Source organism: Harpia harpyja, chromosome 13, assembly GCF_026419915.1.
Source record: "Harpia harpyja isolate bHarHar1 chromosome 13, bHarHar1 primary haplotype, whole genome shotgun sequence".
Classification (NCBI taxonomy): domain Eukaryota; kingdom Metazoa; phylum Chordata; class Aves; order Accipitriformes; family Accipitridae; genus Harpia; species Harpia harpyja.
The window spans coordinates 34,659,909-34,680,650 of NC_068952.1; the positions used below are offsets into that span (position 1 = coordinate 34,659,909).

Below are 20,742 nucleotides of genomic sequence, written 5' to 3' on the forward strand. Positions count from 1 at the left end.
GTACAAATGCAAGCAGTGAATCCTCTAGGAATTCTTTTCCATCTCTACATATGTCATTCCCAAATATAAATGCAGACTTCGCTGTAACAATATGATCACTTTTCTTCCATATTCATGGTACATCCACTACATGAGCATGAAGGCACCTTCCCTCGGTCATCAGTATACATGGAATAATGTAGGCCTACAAGCATACCCACAATTTTATTTTTGTTTCTTTCTCTTGGTTTCAAAAAAACCTAAAGCAAGCTTTCTTCTTTATTTTCTTCTGGTTTTGTATTTGCTTAAACCTTCCTTCTCTTTTGATATAAGCAAGCTGGGTTGCTGGCTGATTCTTCAGCCTTTCTATCTTACATGACTCCCTTATTCTCTGAATAATTTTTTTTCCTTTTTTCTTTTTTGATAGTCCATAACTGATTTCCTTTATCAACTCCAATACCCAATAAAAACTTGTTTTCCATCTTATGTGGGTTCTAAATGTGACACTTTGCCTTTTGCCTTTATAAATTTTGATTCTTCATTGTTTTATCCCAGTCAGTTTACAAATGAGTTCCTGAAGTTATTCAGGAAATATATAAGTTTTAAAGCATTCAGAATCATTTTGAATTGCTGAAAATCAGTTAGCATTTTAGCAAGATTATCCCTCCCATCAAAGAACAAGTTGCAAATGTTAGAACAAGTTAAGGGACCTGGAAATTAGACAGAAATCTGTCTGGAATCTGATACGACTACCAGTGTTTCAGTGAGCATATGGAACAGTCTGTATTGACCAAATGAACAAACAAAAATGGTGGAGACTTACATTGTATAGCTCGAAGACGAGGAATTATTGTGGGGCTACTTGATGGACTAGAGCTGTTACTGTTTAAACTCCTTCTCTTATCCAGATTGGGGGATGCCTGCACTGTTATTTTGTGCTGGAAATCTGTAAGAGAGTAAACCAAATCAGTTTTAATGTTCTAAATAAAAAAAAATCTTCAGGTAATTACATGGTTTTACTTAAAAAAATTAAAGCTATATCATTAATTAGACTTGATAGTGTAAGAGATGTTCATGTTAAAAACACTGACAAAGTAACTCTTAATGTAACAATTCAAACAGGCAATATTTCACACCTTCACAGACACTATATGAAAGGTTTGCAGCATCATCAACAAAAGCAGGTAGGTCCAAGTGGACCCAAACTGAGATACATCCACATCACAAGCTGTTATTCAATCTTGTTGGTAGTCACAGAGGGAAAGACAAATCTCAGTATTTCATCTCAAATCAATCAATATTCATGGCAATTAGATTTGCCTGATTTTTATTAACATGTAATTCATATACAACATAAAAAGCAGCATTAGCAAAGAAGTCACATCTATCAACACATTAGAAAAACAAGACACAACACTACAGAATTACAAATATTTATAGCAATGTAGTAAAAAAAGAACAACAAATATTGGCAAGTAGGGAAAAAATTATGAAATAAAATTTGACGATATGCCCCTCTCTAATCCCCATCATCAGTGCAATTAGATTGCATGCTAGTCTTACAACAGAGTTGTCTCAAGGACAAGTTCATCTGGATGATTCTTGACAACAAAAAGCTAAGTGATACACTGAGTAAAACTGTTTATCACTTTTTCAAGTTAAACATGAGCAGAACTGGAAACAAAGGACCAAATTTTTAGTTTAAGCTTGTGATCCACCATAAACCAATCTAACATGCTTGACTGGAAAGCTATAGTGTGATTTTTATTTTATTTACCCTTATTATTAAAGTAAGGAAAGATAAGCTTATTTCACTAGTACTGAAACAGTACTCTAAATACTACCGTCCTCTTTGTCTCTTTCCAACTACCAGACAGCTATGATTTGGTCAGACCTGTGTTAGCGTGGCATTAAGTTCCTACTGCATTAGTAACAAGCTGACAGACTTGACCTGGATGCCACTGGAAGGAAGCCTATCAACACCAGGATGCTGTTGCCACCGCTGAAGCCTTTCCAACCATTGGCATAACCTTGAGTTTCTGTAGTGCCATCTCGTGGCAACATTGAAAAGGCACCATTAAACCAGACCCTGACACTAAAAAACCCCAGCTCTATACGAACACGCCTCCTTTGCAAAGGGGGCATTTTAATGCATTCATGGGTGGAATTAAATGCTCTAACATACAAATTATACCATATTTGTATTCTGAAATAATATCTTCTGTTGCTATTACAGTGTTTTCTTGCAAGAAGTAAGGCAACAAAGATTGTAACTGCTGTGTTGTATTTGCAACTGCAATAAGCATGCAATTTGGACCTACTACAACTGTACCTTCACCCTTTGCGAAGTGCAGTTTTTCTGCTAGGTATTTGCAAGTTTAGGGCAAACAGCACTAATATTTGGTCATGTTAGAAAGTTCTGGGATATGATAAAAAGGTACTTTTCTATCTGCACAAAAAGAACGATAGCAAAAATCTGAACTTCAAACCAGTCTTAAATCATGTGGCTCCCATGCTAGTAACCTTTCCCTCCAGATACAACAAACTTCTAGCTGAATCAGATGAAAGATTCTTCCAGCTGAAATGACGACTACTCCACAAGAATATGATATGTGCAAGTTGTTTCCTTGGCGGGGGTGTGTGGGGGGGTGTGGGGGCTATACAATTCTTACCACACCCTTTTGCACTATTAGGGTAGAAGGACCTGGCAATGATTTAAAATAATAGCCAATACTGAAGACTTTAACCATGAACTGAAGCTTACATATTTGATCATAACATATATTGTGAACTTTAAAAAGATTGCAAACCTGAAGGCAAACTAATCCTGTGTCCATCTTTTAGTTTTAACCGGCTCCTTTTAAATTTGCCTTTCCTCTTCTTTACATTGGGTTTCTCTTGATTTAACTGGAATATCATGATATTCAGCTCACGCTCCAGTACGTCGATCTCACGTTCTGCTAACTGTTGCTCACGGCGCTTAAGTAATTCTTCTTGAGATTTCTGCTGAAGAGCTGCTCTTGTCAACTCCTCTTCTCGTGATCGAAGCTCCTGAAGATAAGATACACGCGCGTGAAACTAAGTAATAATATGAAGGTTGTATTAAGGATATATCAAGTGCACAGTAGGTTGTATTTCCTCATCTATTTTCATGATGCACTATATACATGCAACATGCACATATGACCTTCTGACAGTCCTCCATTCTGCATAAGCAAAGATTCTGTATCCGGACACAATCAAGCATTATGCAGATTTCCTTTTAACCATTTAACTTGAGTCACTTAAGGCAGGTAAGCACTGGCAATGGGGACAACACATTCAATCAAAGATTATCAGCTTACACCTAGCAGAAAATGTGCTCCAAGTACTTCACATCAGAGACTCTTTCATAGCATGAGGGCTGCTCTTAGATAGCTGCTATGCACTCACATAAAGTCAATGACCTGACGAATACACGAATGAATGTCTTTATCTTAAATTTTCTAACCTTTCCTGTTTTTCAGCCATGTATTAAGTAGCACTTTTCTATCTAGAAAAGCAATCAGTATTACACCAAATGAGGATTAGTGTAATAGGATAAATCAAGTCATAAGACAGAAGACACCTGTTTCTTAATTAAAATCTAGCAGGTATCTATATAACATCAAACAGCTACTAACCGCTGAATTACACCACACACTCTCCAACCATCAACGCCATAGAATAGTTGTTCTTCTCCCTTTATTCTTTTTTATTTTGGAGAAGGAAAAGCTTTAGTAAGGAAGTTAGTTAATTTTTCACAGTAAATGAATCCCCAAGGCTAAACAGCTGTAAACCTACCATCTTAAAATTATCTTAATCTTCAGCTCCCAAAATCTGTTAATATATATCTGAAATTTAAGTAGACCTCCCTTCATAGTATGGGGCATATTATACATGAAACAGACTTACCCAGAAGTAGTCAGTAGTCAGTACTGCTAATAAAAGAGACTACAGGAAAAGGAGAAGCTACGATGTGACTAATACTGTATGTTACTCACTACATCATTTTTTCATTTTTACATATGATTGCGTAAATTCTACCTAGATAGAAATTGAAATTCAATTCAAAATAGAAAACCAGCATTTGAAATTAAGCTATGCTAAAAGTTCTGGATATATAAGAATCTTATTCCTATTTAAAATTAATTCATTTTGTCACTGTACAGTCTTATAATTGTGGTGTCATTTGGTTTTGGTTTTTTTTTTCTGAGCAGACTGCCTACTTCTGCGCCGCACTGGTATCCAGCAACGTTGTATGCCACCACAAGTCCTTATTGCATACAGTGAAAGTAAAAACCCAAATTTTCTGCTCTTTTTAACTTCTGCTTTGTCTTGAACAAATAAGTTCCTGAACTATACTACTCTGGTGTTTTCAAATGAGGGGGAAAAACACCTCTCTGTTCTTGCCAAAAAGACTCTGGATGTCAAGACAGGTTAGCACTGAAGCAAACTGGTTCAGTGAGAAGTATCTGTTCCTCAGAAAGATACTTGTTTTTTTCTTTATAACTATAGCATATACACACTGCTTATCATCATTTTCAAATTTAATTGAAATGATTGACAAATTTTATATGGTTTGCTAATTTTGAGTGAGCTTGTTTCAACACAATATTTGAAAAAACGTTGTGTTTGGTTTTTTTTTTTAAATCCACTCTATTTAACATACAGAGTTTCACAAAAGGCAATTCTGCCTCTGGGAAATTCAGAGGAGCCTGTCTTCACACCAGCAAGTAAGGTTTTGGGTTTGCGTTTTTGTTTTGGTTTGGTTTTTTGTTTGTGGGTTTTTTAAAAGACTTTAATCACTTCATTTAGAGATTGCTGCAAATTCTCACTTTCCTCCTCTTCCTGTCCAGTCAAAACTGGATAACCTAAACCAAAAGGTACTTTAGAGTTTAAATAGAAAAATCTTTATTACTGTACTAATACAGTAATAAAGATGTATTAGGAGACACTGTTGGTTATCCATCTCTCATTGTCCTCAAATCCAGGTTCCATAAAGCTCAGTAACTAGGCAAAAATTGAGGGCCCTTATTGAAAAGGTAGACAGTCTAGAAAAAGTAATAGTGTTTCCTCACTGACAGATTAAGTATTTACTCTTTTCCAAATAAACTAATTAAAAACAGACTTACTGCAATTAGTTGTGCAATCTTTCTACACCACTCTACAATTAAAACACCCATTGTAAGGAAGCTAGGAAAGAATTCTATATTTAAGTTGCTCAAGAATGTTTGTCAAAAGAAGATTGTGATCTTCTCTTGGAGTGGGCGTCACCATCACTCATTTAGAGCAAGCCCTTGAGGAAATTCCTCCAGCTAAAGAAGTTCCTCTTTAACAGGGCATGAGACTCCATGCAGGGTTTTTTGTTTGTTTTATTATTATTATTATTATTATTATATAAATACTTTATAGACATTACTTTCTCCCTAGTACCTGACAGTAAAATTGATAATGTGCCAAATTAAATAAGCCTGCAAATATGAAAACCTTGTCTAAGTCAAAGTTACATGCCTTCATTCTTAAACAAGTTTACTTAATTAGGGCAGATGCCTTTGGAGATGCATTTACTTTGGCATATGAGAAGTAAATTTCATTTTATCTTTTCCCCTCCCTAATTAAGCTTAACTCACTTTTATACCAAAAATATGACTCTTCTCCCAAAGCTTTGCACCGACTTATTTGAGTTAGTCAGATTTTTCTTCAATAGGAAATCTCATACTAGACTAATGCTTCCAGAAAATTAAAAAAATAAACAAAAACCTGAATGGGAATGCCTGTTAAAATTGCTCCCAGAGTAAAAAGTGGAAAATGGTTGGTTGAGCAGCTGCTGGAGGGGCAGAAAAGAGAGTTATGCCCTACGACAGGCTGTGGCAAGTAAATGCAGTGTCTGGTGACCCCACGGCAAAAGTCTCTACTCTCTGTAGAGGAACTATAACCACCTGGAAAGGAAGAGATATGACAGCTAGAGGCACACAACCCAGCTCCAGCAACCTGTATGCCCACTGCAAGCAGGGCAGAGACTACACAGACAACGCTTACCCAGTTCTGTGAACTGAAATGGAAGAGGGAAGAGCAGAGGGTGGAAGAAAAGGCAGATAGGAAGTATGTAAGGTTATTACTGACGACACTGCAATCCTAGTGGTGATCAATAAATTCTGATACCACATATGCCGATATTACAGTAGAGCTGTAATGTCACACCCATCACCAGCCAATAGTCCACAAATAGCCATTTGTGATACTTGATGGTAGAAGTGAGGGACAAAGGCTATTGACAGTGACTTGCAAGATGAGAGTTTAGTTTTTGCTTTTATCAAAGTTAAGTAACTACATCTTTTATAAAGATTTCTTCACAAGTCACTGCATCTCAATTCTCTTCTTCCTCATCTATTACCACTTCATGAAAAACAACAAGTATATACTGGGCAATAATTATACTGCAAGACAGACCTGCAAAAGAGGAGTCTGTTTCTACTAGAAGCATTTCTAACAGGGACTCAAGAGGACACCTGGCCTATTCCAACTGTTACCTTTATCAAGTTGTCTAAAGGAAAATATAAACCTCAGGGTGATTAAAAACCAGTTGAACTACAAGAGAGGGCAAAGAGAATTATCAGTGAGTGCTCATTTAGCACAGACATATGATATGAGAATACAGAAAGAAGATCAGTGACAGGAATCTGGATAATAAACAAGAGAAACTGGATTTGCTGATTCATGAGTACAAGTTTGACCAAACCGATCTTATTAATATCTGGGAAGAAGATTTCCAAAACTGCAACACTGAAAGAGACCAATATTATCAATCTGTTCGGGAAGAAGAGAGATAAAAGCACTATTCCATTTTGGGAAAAGAAGCCATGTGAAACATTCATATAATAGCTTTTCATTCCCACAGCTGAGGAGAATGTTCAGCAGCAGCTGAAAATTTGCAGTGGTTATAAAGATTAGCTAAGGGGTAAATAAACTCTGGTTTGTTTGTTAAGTGATGCATTCAATTATCCAAGAAAAAAATAACACGTTCTAAAAAGAGCCTATGTGCCACATTTACAGATCTACAACCTGTTTTCTTTGGGGAGTCAGGTGTACATATGTTCCTCTTTTAACTGCCTGTACTTCCTGAATGAGCCATTCATATGATAACCCTCACTTTCTACCGTAACATTACACTTCCTGTCAAACTTAACTTTTCACTTCAACTGAAATACCTCTAGATATAGTTTCAGCATACAGAACTATTTATTGATTTTGTTAAGGAAGAAAGGGGAAAAGCAACATTGTCTGAAATTTGAGAAAACTAGTATTCAAACCTTTTCTCTAAAGTAAGTTTGCTGCAAGACAGTTACAGGGTTATCTTAAAGTACTGTCCCGACACACAATAATGGAATTTAAGGATAGTACATCCACCAACAAGAATAGGCAACTTAAATTAGTAATGTTTTAATGAGAGAGTAAATCCTCTCTCCCAAGTAGTTTACCCTCTCAGGTGTATCTCCACTACTAAATCAGGTTTCTAGTATTGTATTGGTAAGCCACAAATCAAAAGTTCAAAACTGCTATATCACATAAATGCACATACACACATACCATTCCTTTACCGCCATACAATTGGAAAAATCAACTTACTTTTTCCTTGGTCCTCAATTCATTGAATATCTGCTGAATTTCCAATTTCCAGTCATCTTGCATGGAATGGAAAGATTCTTGAGGCATTTCAGTCATAACTGCCCCTTCAATGGCAGTAAGCTGTTCAAGAATTAAGGCAAACGATGGTCGGATATGAGGGTCCTGCTCCCAGCATTCTAGAATTTATCAAAATCCCATCAGTTTTTAATAATACATAGAACTTTTTGAAGAACTACATGAATTCCAAGTTACTTGCTACTGTACTTCAAGTTCTAATGCGTTCCCCTTATCTGCAAGGTTTCCCTAGTCCCTTTTCCATTTACAGAAGTGACATCTACCTACCTGTACTCAGAGGACTGTTTTCATATTAATAGCCAATTTTTATTCATCTCTAGCTTTAGGATCTGAAATAGCAAAACTAGCAGTACTGCACAGAAGGGATACATATGACAGGTAAAGAAATTCATTAAACACAAGGAAATAGCCATTAGCAAGCAATGTTTACTTCTCTCTAACGTATTTCCAAAACATTTTTGACATTCAGGAAGAAACAATGAGTTAAAAATGGCATTTGCCATTCTTCCCCTTGGGATTTTAATCTTGATCTTGTATTGATCTGTAGTATATCCTGTAGTTTATGAAAGTTAGTGCAATTTGAGTGTAAAAGGAGATCAGTAAAACCAGAGGAAAAAAAAAAATGTACTCCGTCACTACCAAAGAACTTATGCGGTACACTGTAATACTGCATGACTTCCTCAGAAACACATTCAACTGTCTCTAACACCAGATTGCTGTGAAAAGAAAAACAAAATACTTTGTACACAGCACATTATGAAATGAGGTGTTTATTTTGCAACCCCATGACTATTACAGGCAAGGATACATACTCCCAAAACATAACTATTTAAATACATAGGAAGAAACAACATAGATACCTTTCATTAATTTTGCAAATGGTTCAGGACAGGTGGATGGAATGGGCAAAGTAAGCTTATTGACAGCAACTCCGTAGGCCACAGCAAGCCCATCAATGCCACGGTAAGGAACTTCTCCTGTAAGCAGTTCCCACAGCAACACTCCATAACTACAAGAGGTAATTTTTTTAACAGTTATTTTCTGAATACTGACACATTGTTTACTCAAGAACAAACAAGTATCTGTCCAGCCATGTACTGAAATTCATGAGGATTTCCCATGTGAAAGGTGAATGCCTTTAAGAGTCGGCTCTACTTCAGTCATCTTGCACCTTTCCACTAACAGCGATTAACCTAACTGGATGCGACTCTACGACTGGCTCGCACTCCTATTCAAAATGTAGCCTGAAGTCACTTTTGTAGAAATGCTAGTATCACGTAAGTCTCACGATCAGAAGTCTGAATGGCAGGAAAACAAGAAACCTTCTCCCTGACAAAAACCAGACAAACAAAACAAAAAAAAGAAAACTTCAGCAGAGCATTCAGGCCATTACCCTTTCCAAACATTTCACGACAATTTACCTAGATGTACATGTTAATTTTTTAAAAAAATAATAGTAATGAAAAACATGAGAAAAGCCCCAGCTTTGTTTGGAAGTTTGCATTTCTAATCCCTTCTGTGTTATATAAAAGCCTGTTAACTTTTCACTTCCCACAGAAGATGTAACAAGATTGAGAAATGATTATGCACACACAACTGATTTCTCCATACTAGAAAAAAAAAAAAAAAAACCCACAAACCCCCAAACAAAACAACATGGTCTCCAGTGAAACATGGTGGTACGAAGAGATTTTTTTCTCAGCATCAGGTACAGAAATCGAGAATCATATGAATTCCTATCGCAGCAACATTAACCATAAGAATTTGTGCTATACTCTCCACTCTAGAAGAAGAGCTGGGTTTTGCTTTTACCTTCTTTGGGTCTGTATGCCCAATGCTTGTCTTGCTCAAACGATCCAAGTGCCTACAAAGGGCTGGGACAGCATGCTCACTGCTGTTGCTCTAGAGCTCCTATTCCACCACCACTGAAATGGATAGCTTCCACAGTCATTTTTGTGGAAGCAGGAATTATTCCTTTTAGAACATAAGCCTAAAGTGGACTTTATGACTGTGTTTGTTCCCTGCCCCCCTTCTCTTCCTCTCAGGGAACCACTGTCTGTAGAACAAGGACATAACGGACAACCTACTGCTGCTTTTGAATAGTAAAGTGAGCAGGCAAACGGGAAAAAACAGAATACAAAGTATTACTCTTGCCCCTTTCTCTCCAGGTGTGTGAAGAAACTACCTGCAAGTTTTGCAGGACTGGAGTGAACTCTCCTACATGAGGAGAAATGCATACAGCACTGGGGGGGGGGGTAAGGGCTATGTACCCCTTCCCTTATTATGTATCCCTTCTCTTATTAAGTACCCCTTAGTACTAGAAATACCACCTGAACTACAGCGGATATGACAGGGAGAAGAACACACACTAGTTAAGTTTTTCTATCACTCTCTCCTTAATGAGAAAAAAGTCATTCGGCATTATGCAAGACCTTACAACATCACTTTAATAAATAATAAAACAGCAAACTACGCAGTATCAAGCACAAATATCAGCAGTGTTTTGTTTATCTACATTCTGTTTATCCGAGAAGTTTTGCCTATCATAAAATCTTAGAAAACTAATGAATTTATAGCGCTAACAGTTAATCAAAAGCTGAGGAATACATTCTATTCCCTCCCAAAAGAAAATAGAGTAAAAAAAGGAAAGTCTTGGACTTCTTAATAATATCCTCCCAGTTTTTTCCAGTCTAATCTCTGCACTTGCTTGTATACTCAAAGAAGGATAAAATAATGAATTCCAATTTTGCTTTAAATCAGTGGTACTTCTGACAATGAGTACAACACTTCCTGTGGTAGATACACATATTGTGTGTGACGGAGGAATGCTACTGAACTACATCTCATCTGTGTGCCCAGAGAAAGCACAAAAATAATGTCATGCTCTCTCAGCAAGTGTAGACTGTTCTTAATTCAAGGAATTCCCTTGTTCAGACTATTCTATATATATTTTAGCAGGAACTCTGAAGTTTAAGCAGAACAATACATTTAACTAAAAAGAAATAATCTTTTCTAAAAAGTTGTGTCACACTATTAGTTTTAGTTATATTTACAATTCAAGCCTTTAATCCTAAGTGATCAACAGTGCCAAGAAGATGGTTGTAAAATTTTAAACAGACCAACACAGTAATAGCCTGAAAGCATCTCTTTTAATGTAAGCATTCTTAATATCAAGCACCAAAAGCCAGTACTGTGGGGGGAAAACTGTGGGGAGGAACCCTAAAGACATTCTAGTGCTGCCACGCTGGAGTTTTGGGGAGGTACTAATCTATCATTATCTAGGACAACAACTACTTATTAACTCTCTCAACTACAGAAGCAGCTACTTTGTGTATTAAATTTCACCAGTCCATGTACAGTTGTCCTATGTATACAGTCAGAGCTTCTAAGAAAGAGCTTTTCTTAAAAGAGCACAAGCCATGTCCTTTTCCACCTTCAGCAAAAGGCCAAAAATACAGGTATAATATGCTTGAATTACACATTTTTAAATCACAAAAACTAATACACTTCTAAAAAGATGTCCTTTTAAGTATTTTCGTTATTAAATGACTCTCCTGCTGTCAAATGTGATTTAAGCCTTACTATATCTCATTCCAGCAATAACTCGCTGGTTTTACATATTTTAAAAGCTGATAAAAATGAAGGTAATTAAAGTTCTCAAAGTTTATTTTACTCTACAATCCATCTTCTAAAGCAGAGGTTACCAAGATTGCTACACTTCAAAATTATACGAATGTGCCAGGCAAAAGCAGCTGCTAATTCTGCTGTACAGTAAGTGCTTCCCAGCCTTGCCAAGAGCTCTTACAATGGACGCATGTGTTACTGTAAAGACCACTGCTAAAGCACACCATCAGCACTTGGAATTCTGTGGGCATATTTGCACTTCAGGCTCCATACACGAAACCAAGACTGACATACCACTAAGAAATGTGTGATGACCGATGGAAGGGTAGGGCTGAAAGAGTGGAATTCTTGTTTGGGAATTTGGAAGCATATGCCAAAGAATAATAAATACAGTAGTTATAACTCTGGTTTGGGAAGCAAAAGGATACCCATGTAGGGCCTGGAAAGCACCAGTTCTGCTATCTAGGATGACACCTGAGAACATGCAGCCTGGAAGGCTCTGCATGAAAATACTCCCACAACATTTCCGAGCACTTGCTGATTCTGGAAGACTAGCTGCAAGTGTGTGTATACTTGTGCAGCCTCAACTGCTCTCCTCCCCACCCCGCAATAAGAGGTCTGCAGATTTCTTTTGGAGACTCAGCACTCAGTGTATGTGTAACTGAAGTTTAGAACTTTCCTGAAATATACTGTGATCTTGTCTTAGAGAGACCCATACTTAAATTTGTAACCTGAATGCTTTTTAAAACAAAAAATCACTCCTATAATCAGTGTATAATCAGGGTATTCTTTATTTGCTTCTCTTTTAAAGAAAGAGTAAAGATAAGCAACAGAATAGATCAAGGTGCAGTAAGCAGAAAATCTGAGAAGCCAAGAAGGTCTAAACTATACTGTACAACACAGCCTTTCTACTTTAAAAACCTCTCCTGGTAGATGTCCATCATTGAGCTAAATACTTACATTTTTACAAGAGAGGCGTGCAGGAGAGAAGGCGAAGAAGAGAAATACTGTAGGTTCCAAAAATGTAAACTAATGTTGCAGCAGAATATAAAATAATTGCACCAAAGCATACCCCCTCAGATACCTAAAATCACAGCAACAAGACTGGACAGGACCTGTAATTAAGCATGGAATACAGCTGATTAGGGAAACGCCTACACCCAACCTCCACCCCGCAAAAGAAAAAAAAAAAATTAAAGAAAAAAGAAAGAAAGAATGGAAAAAAAGAATGAAGCCAAAGATGTTTCTCAACTGGGCATCAACTCAAGGTGATGTAAACAAAATGCTGAAAATCGGTTCCAGACACAAGACAAATGGGTGTCACAAAATAGATATAGAATCATCCCGAGAATACCAAAAGTATTACTTCATGCTGTAGAACATCAAGCATCTAAGCAAAATAGGACCCTATTTAAGAATTATACAACACAGAACATGCATAAAGAAGGCATGAGAAAACAGACTGAAGTCCTCCCCTCCTTCCCCAAATAGCTATCTTGGATCCTTCAGAGAGAAAACATTTCAAAAAGAAAAGAAATGTAGACTTTTCAGGGTGAGGCACAGCAGCTTTTAGAGCCTATTGTGCAATCACTGCTTTTCCCCACTCACAAAACAGAACTAAATTAAAACTAAAGTTTAAATTACCTTTCTACAATACATGTATCCCACACTACACCACTCAAAAATAGCATCAGTATTGTGAGCCATATTATTTATATGATACACAATAATGTCTTTAACAAGAAATGCACAAATTTAACATAGGGAGTTCCCCACCTTTAAAATTAGAGAGCAAGTTAAAACAATTTTGTGCTGAATACACTCTCTTCACTCCAGCTACTGGAAGCAAAATCTCTATAAATGTAAAAGCTTAGATCTGATGTTCACTTTTACACATGATCACATTCTAGATTCCTAAAACCAGTACTAATTTAACATTTGGCGAAGTTCTGGTTTGCAGCTTATTTTTATTTAACAGACATATACAGTAATAACTGGCTGGTCCAGTTTCTTTATGCAGAATGAGACTTTTCAGACATCTGATGTAAAGTAAACATACCAATACAAGATCAATCATATGTTAATGTATCAAGAGCATATGTCTGTTTATATTAAGACTCCAGATAAAATACTTAGGTATCTTAACCAATAGATATTTTAAAGGCTTCTCTTAATGAGACCTTGCTTTCTCTAAAAAAAAAAAAAAAAAAAAAAAAAAAAAAAGTTTTTCTGTTATCTTCTCCTCTCCCTCCCCCAGTTTGTAAGTCATGAATAACTAAAGGTAGGTCAAATGAAGTAAATGCTGAGAAATGAGTATGTTTCTTAGAACAGCTATACTTGCCATACATTAAGACAATAACCTAGGAAGCCATGAAAAAAGTTTAAATAAAAATTCATTCAAAAACCTCAACATAGTTCTACTGAACATGGTCTTCAGCAGGCAAACTTCTTACCTCCAAATATCACTTCCTTTAGAAAACATGGAGGACTTGATAACTTCTGGAGCCATCCATGCGTAAGTTCCTGCTGCACTCATTTTGGTTGTTCTGTGCCACTCTCGAGCCAGACCAAAGTCTGTAATCTTCAGAGTTTTATTACAAATGTCATCATGTTCCATCTTCTCTAGCAACAAAACTGCAAAAGATTGAGTTTGTAAATTAATGCAATGGGAATCAAATCAAACTATCCAGTCCTGTTATTAATTTCACATACAACTTGTACTGCACAAATAAATGTATACTTTAAATGTAAAAATATTATTCCAATTTCTATAAACATGAAAAAAGTTTTTGATAATTCTAAGCTATTCTAACCTATAAAAGCAAGAAATACCTACAGTGTCATGAGTTCTTTATGCAACTGTGTGAGTAGATATTAAACTAGCACAAGAAATCCACTGTAGAGAGATGTAAAGTAAAGCATGTAACTTTAAGAAAGCCCAGAATCCTAACAACCCACAGATGACAGGCTGTGAAAAAGGTATTCACTGTGGAACGAGATTCTGAAGTAATAAAAATAGCAGTAGTACTAAAACAAAAACAAATATTAAGAATTCTTATAAAAGACTTAGAAAACAAACACATTATGTCACTGTATAAAATCCATCCTTAATACTGCACCCAATACTGGCTCCTACTCATCTCAAAAAGTATATAACAGAACTGAAAGAGGCACGGAGAAGGACACAACCAGAGTGCTCAAAATAGCACATCCACAGCTACAAGGAATGGTTAATAGACAAGGAGTCTTCCCCCAGGAAAAAAAAAAATAATTAAAAAAATCTGAGAACAGAATCTGTAACACCACCTATGGAATGAAGAAAGCTATAGGTAACAATTGTTCACGGTTTCTCAACACAAGAAACGGACATCACTGAGCGAAATTAGCAGATAAGAATCAAACACGTGGCAGTTGTTCACACAACACACAGGTAGGTGAACTTTGGAATTCTTGGCATAGTATGTGAATACTATTTTTTTTTATATAGATTTAAAAAGCACCTACACAAATTCACAGAAGACATTCATAAAGAGCATTTCTATAAAAAAATTGGGTAAGTTCAAGAAATCCCTGGGCCACAAATCAGTACAAGTTGGGAGACTATATACCAGGGGAGGTAGCTTGCCTTGGGGGAGTCCCCAACTGGAAACAGGACACTGGACTTGGGTCAAGTCCATGTTATGTTATATCCACTGCACCTTCACGGATGTTAAAGAGTAAATTACCTTTTTTTGCTGTTGCATCCTACAGTGTGTATTCAGTGTCTGACTTGTTTGTAACGCAACAGTATTGGCAGAGTTGTAATACACCTTCACAAAATAGTGTTAAAAGAAAAGAGAACTGGGTTATTGTGTTAGAGCTCACAAGGAGAAAGACAACAGATGCAAAGGAATCATTATTAACACACCGAAATTTTAATTCCGTATTCAGTTCCTGTCTGTGGTAGTAACTGTTAGCTTTAACTTTCTGTTAAAATGATCTCCTGGGACAAAGATCAAAGGTTAAATTACAAGTAAGAAGAATCATAAACACATGTGCTTTCCAATTATACGTATGGCAAAACACAGTACAGGGAATCCATTAATAAAAAAGCAAATGAAGAATTACATTCCCTTACTGAGGAAAAACTGATGACTTTGCATTTGCAATTGCAAGAAATCATTTTTACTGGTACAGGTTAATTACACTCTCACAAATATTTCAAAAATGACATCAAATCCAGATGAAAATAAGAGAACCCACATTCTATTTTCAGTAAGCTTCTTAACACAGAGTAGGCCAAAATGGTACAGACAAACCAAGAGCTCACTAGTCAGCACCACCAGAACAAGTTAAATTCATGCAAGAGTTTTTATACTTTTATACTCGAATCAAAGACCTATTGTTTGCTATTCCATTTCAAACATGTTCAGCAGAATTCCTGACATTCCTTGTCAGTCAATGTGACCGAAACCAAAAACAGTCAGTCTCGCAAAAGGTAATAACTGGCACGTGACCAAGTTTCATCCTACAAAGGGACGACGTTTCTTAGCAGTTCAAACTTCCCTTTCCAGACAGAAGCCAGGAAAACAGCAATACTATACACAGATGACTTAGCAGCTTGGTAGTAAAAATGCTCAGCATAGCTGAGGAGTGCTCCGTAAGTGCTTCCCTTGCAGTAGCCTAGCAACCTTTACTATAGCATCCTTCTGCCACTTCCACAGCTTCCCAGCCCTTGCTGGCTGCTAACCTGTGAGAAGTCATTTTACAATCTCGTGCTTACCCTGTTCACTCAGCCCCCACTTATTTCTTTTTCAAATCCTTTAAATTGGCTCCAATACACCTGCAATGTTAAGTTGGGTAAGAGCCAGTTTAGCACTTTTTGGTTTACTTTAACATTTTTCAGACTTTTTATTTTCCACAAAGAGTAAAGTTCATACGTACATTACTGCTTTACTTCTGGCAAACACAGCCCAAAATATTTAAAAGTACAAAGCCGATTTGAAAATAAATTCATACCTACCAAAAAAACTGGAATTAGGTTAGGAATGCACAAGTGCAGGAAAATCCTATGTCCACTTCATTTATTTTGACATAAGCAAAACCAGAGACTATGACTGTTTCAGAATGATTCAAAATCGAAGAGAAGGAGACTAAGTTGGATGTGAGAAGATTACTTTGCATCAAACTAACATAAAACTTCACCTTGGACTGTTACCCAAATATTGCATGTACTACAGCCAGAAATAAACATTTGATTAAATATTTTAAGGCCGTATGTGATTCCTACTGGTAACACCATTTTCAACTCAATTCTGAGCTTAGCACACCTCCCTTTGTGACTCTACCTTTCTGCAGCAGAGGTTAGGGTGCCATATACCAGGCACTGCTTGAATATAAGAGACAGCGCATGCCCAGAACCATTTACAGCTGGGGAACAAAGAGATGTTATTGCACGTTATTTTCAATAATTCCATGAAATACAAATCGGCAAGTTGAAGATAAGAGCCAAAAAATCCTTAAGTCGGAGAGAAAAACGAAAACATAGAAATCCTATGTGGTAAAGTGGTATTGAAACTGGTAGAGATGATACTGTGCATATCTTAAAAATTTAAGACACTTTTGACAGTGCAGCAAGTGCACATGAGGATTCTGACAGCATCCGTAACAAAGATACTGCTATTTAACCATAAAAACGAAAAAACCCCTCACACTCTTCAGCTGTCTAGTGTAACTAAAAAGAACTTGGAAATCCAAGTATTACTCACCCTAATTCACTGAAGGAAGTAGCTCATAGAATTATGAAATAATTTATGTTGGAACAGACCTCAAGATGTCAATCCCCCTACTCAGAGCAGGGCTAGTGATGTAAAAAGTGTAAATAAAAACAGTAAAATTGTGGCAGAGTTACATGACAAATAGCTCATGTCACACCAATCCTATTTTGTCCTGATAGATGGTTTCTTAGAAAGCAATAAGGTAGCAGACCTGAGCAGATGCGAGTACTTTTCAGGAAGTTTAATCATACAGACAGAATAAGGATTAATCAAAGAATTCCATACAGCAGTTGGATAAAGGAAAATCTTAGGAGACAAATTATCAGGATAAAGAAGATTCATCCCTTTCTTATTAGGAAGAAGGCTTGTTTCACATGCCAATTCGCAATCAGAGTCAAAATACAAGGTGCATTTCAAGAACTGATAGCATAGTCAGATGATACTGCCCACTCTGAGGAAGACCAGATCATCACACTAGAAAACACGCAAAGTTGGAAGGGATCAATGATAAAAGCTACAGCTATAAAGCAGAGGTGAAGGAAGAAAAAAAGGCTGGCTATTCTGGCTAACAGAAGGAAAACTAAAACAGCAGCTACACATAGTTGCGCAAGTACCTCATGCAATTCTAAAAGGTTCTAAAAAAGGCATTTTTTTAGTAGAAACAGGGAAGTATCAATAGAATTGTACAAAGCACAAGATCTCATATGAAATACTGGTTGACTAGAACTGCACATGTGTTCAACAACAGGAACTTAAACTGAAGCAGATGAAGAAAATAGAAGTAGAATAGTTAAGATCCTGTAATGTCTTTTATTTAGATAAAATCAGAAGACCTTGTCCTTTTTGCTAGGCTAAACACAGGTTGAGAGAAGTTATGAGAACAGAAGTTAGCCATATCTAGAAACAGGACACAGACCTACAGCATCGCTGCTCTTGCCAATAAAATATTCTCCTAGGTGCCCTGGCTGACCCATTTTACATGCATGCTTGTGATTGAGCTCAGTTCTACATCGGGAGCTACCAGGGTGGGGAGTCATATCAGATTTCAAGGCCCCTTTTGGCCCTCCTCTGCAGTTTAAAGTACAGTTTACTCCTCAAAAAAGTCACAAGATCCAACATACACTCCTGTCAAACCTAATGGTTCCTAAAATAGCAATGCCATTAATCTTTCCTGCTTTCTGCATTATCATAGTTACAGCTGGAGTCTTTTTCTACTAATCTTATGGCACACTGCAAGTATTTTATGGTGTAACAGTGTGCAGATAAGATGTTCTGCACACTTTCAAAACCTATAATATATCACAGAATTGCCCAAGACTACAACGGAACCGGACCTGCTGATCCAGCTGGTACTTCCCAAGTCTGCGTTCCTCTAATTAAAACAGAACCAGCAACATCTCCCTGCCGAACCACTACTATTCCCATACGAGCTGCTCTTAGTCAGGAAAGGCACAGAATTTAGGCTTGAAAAGGAGGCAGAAGTCCCAGCAAAATCCCACCCAAATGCTCCCGGAACCCCCTCCTTTTCTTGTGCCATTCCTTTCCCACCACTCCATCTCTAAACTCTCCCCTCTGGCAGTAACACTTGCTTTGAGCTACTGAGAGCAAAAGGTAAGAAGACATCAACTGCAGCAGCTCAGGTTAGAGATGCATAAAGTGGCAATCCAGGTTTGGCCAGATTTGGACAAGAGCTTCCTTCTCTACTCCATTCCCTTTTCTTGTGAGCTTGGGTTGAAATTTTATTGGGGAAAAGAAAAATGAAGTGAGAGCCTGGATATGGACAGATAGGCTGTAACTGGTCAAGAAATAATAGAAAAGAGCACATTTAGACAAATCAGATTCCCGGGTTGCATGCCTGCTCTACCAAATTCAGACAGGTCCAGAACTACACCCCCAGTGCTACCTTCAGGACTAAGCTAGAGAAGAACTGAAAGTATTAATTTAAATTGCAAGCATTTTGTTTAAAGCATAATTTTAAATAAAAGGCTCACATTCTTGCCTCAGCTTCTCTCCTTTTTATTTCTTAAAATTCATGTAGCTTAAGAAACAGCATTTACAGCAAGCCTGAGGGAAGCCTGGACAGACCTTTGAGTTGGCAGCACACCCAGGAAACCTCCACCTAGCACTATGCTCTTCAGTGCTACTCTCTTAATGCAGGTTATTTCCTACAGTCTTAGTTTTCTTTTTGTTACTAAATACATATAGATTATATTTCTCCAACCTTATCTATCTCAAAGTCCCCATTTAATACAATATTTCATTTGACAAGTTTCTTGAAATCCAAAGACTTTGTGCAGTTAAAATGAGTTTTATTTCATAATGCACTCCAGCATTTTCAGTTATTAGCCATTTAAATCAATTGAGTAAACACGGTATTCTAAGAGAAGCCAAGTCAAAGGATTGAACACCTTTTTAATAGTTTACACGTACTGAATTCAAACTATCTTTTACTGCTTAAAATTTAAAAATATCATCCTGAAATACTCAAGTCCTTTCTATTCCTCCTATCCTCTTTATACCTTCTACTCTACCCTCTTTATATTCTCTATTTTGCTGCTACTAAAAATAAAACGTTAAGCAACCATATTTTCTCAGCTAAGTTACTTGCCACCAACTGATTCTTGCTACCTTATCTACAGTTTTCTAAATAGCTGACTATCATGGTTTTCACAAATATAAGCTATCTAACAGCATAGCTATTTAAGTTACTATAACTATAGGTAAGACTGCCTACATGCCTACTACATTTACCACCACTGATAAAGTCATTCTTAGAGAATAACAGAAAGAAAAGAAAGATGTTATACTATATACCTCTACTTGCAAATAGAGATTGTTCAGACAATGCTGGTACTGTTGTCCACCCCCCCTGCCCCGCACCCAGTCTGTTCCCTCTCTAACTGTTTGCAAGTGAATCTGGTTCCTGTTAATTCACTAAATCAACACAGAACAAAACCAGCAGGGCAACCTTGTATCTTTACCTGGGAACTAACAGGCAGGAAAAAAAAACCTTATTAAAAGTTGCATATACAGTTAACGAAACACAACACCTTGTCAATATTAAGAGACCAACCTCCATTATTTGGAGCTGTTGTTTTGTTCCAATTGTAATTAGAAATTAAAATTTCAACACTGCTTATAAAAGCCATGCCCAGTTTTTAAACTGCAAATTAACTATCACACTGAAAACATTAAGCGTTTAAACCACAAATTAACGATCACAGTGAAAACATTAACTGATCAGAACACGTTCAATACATGCAAGAGATGATACATTTGCCTACACAGCACCGCTGCTTAAATACCTTGCTTTTCTCCTACGGGTTCTCGGGATAACAACTGTTATCTCCATAGCCACTATCTGTCAGATTGTGATTATCTCACTAGATTAAGTTTAGATCTCACCATCAGCAAGAGAATTTCATTCTTTAAACACCGCTTACATATGCAGGAGACATTTCTCTGCTTTTTATTATAGGGATACTGTGCTCCTCTATCATCTACGTCCCTTTACAGCAGGCATATAACCATTTCTTAATTTTCACACTAAATTGAAAGCAACAGTTTGTTCTTAAATGTATTTGCCTAAAAACATCTAGCACTAAAAAAAAAAAAAAAGAAAAAAAAAAGAAAAAGAATCCTACCTCATAGGAGCCAACAT

General features: G+C 36.8%; 1 protein-coding gene across 3 annotated transcripts in view; it reads right to left on the minus strand.

Annotated features, from left to right (window-relative positions):
* Nucleotides 1-20,742, minus strand: part of MAP3K21 (mitogen-activated protein kinase kinase kinase 21) — a 44,307-nt gene that overhangs the window by 11,083 nt on the left and 12,482 nt on the right. For all 3 annotated transcript variants that reach the window (XM_052806293.1, XM_052806291.1, XM_052806294.1), the window contains exons 2-6: nucleotides 13,779-13,959; nucleotides 8,562-8,710; nucleotides 7,627-7,802; nucleotides 2,790-3,030; nucleotides 803-925 (exon numbers count right to left, since the gene is read on the minus strand). In XM_052806293.1, coding sequence (XP_052662253.1) covers nucleotides 803-925; nucleotides 2,790-3,030; nucleotides 7,627-7,802; nucleotides 8,562-8,710; nucleotides 13,779-13,959 — 870 coding nt within the window. The remainder of the gene's footprint in view (nucleotides 1-802; nucleotides 926-2,789; nucleotides 3,031-7,626; nucleotides 7,803-8,561; nucleotides 8,711-13,778; nucleotides 13,960-20,742) is intronic.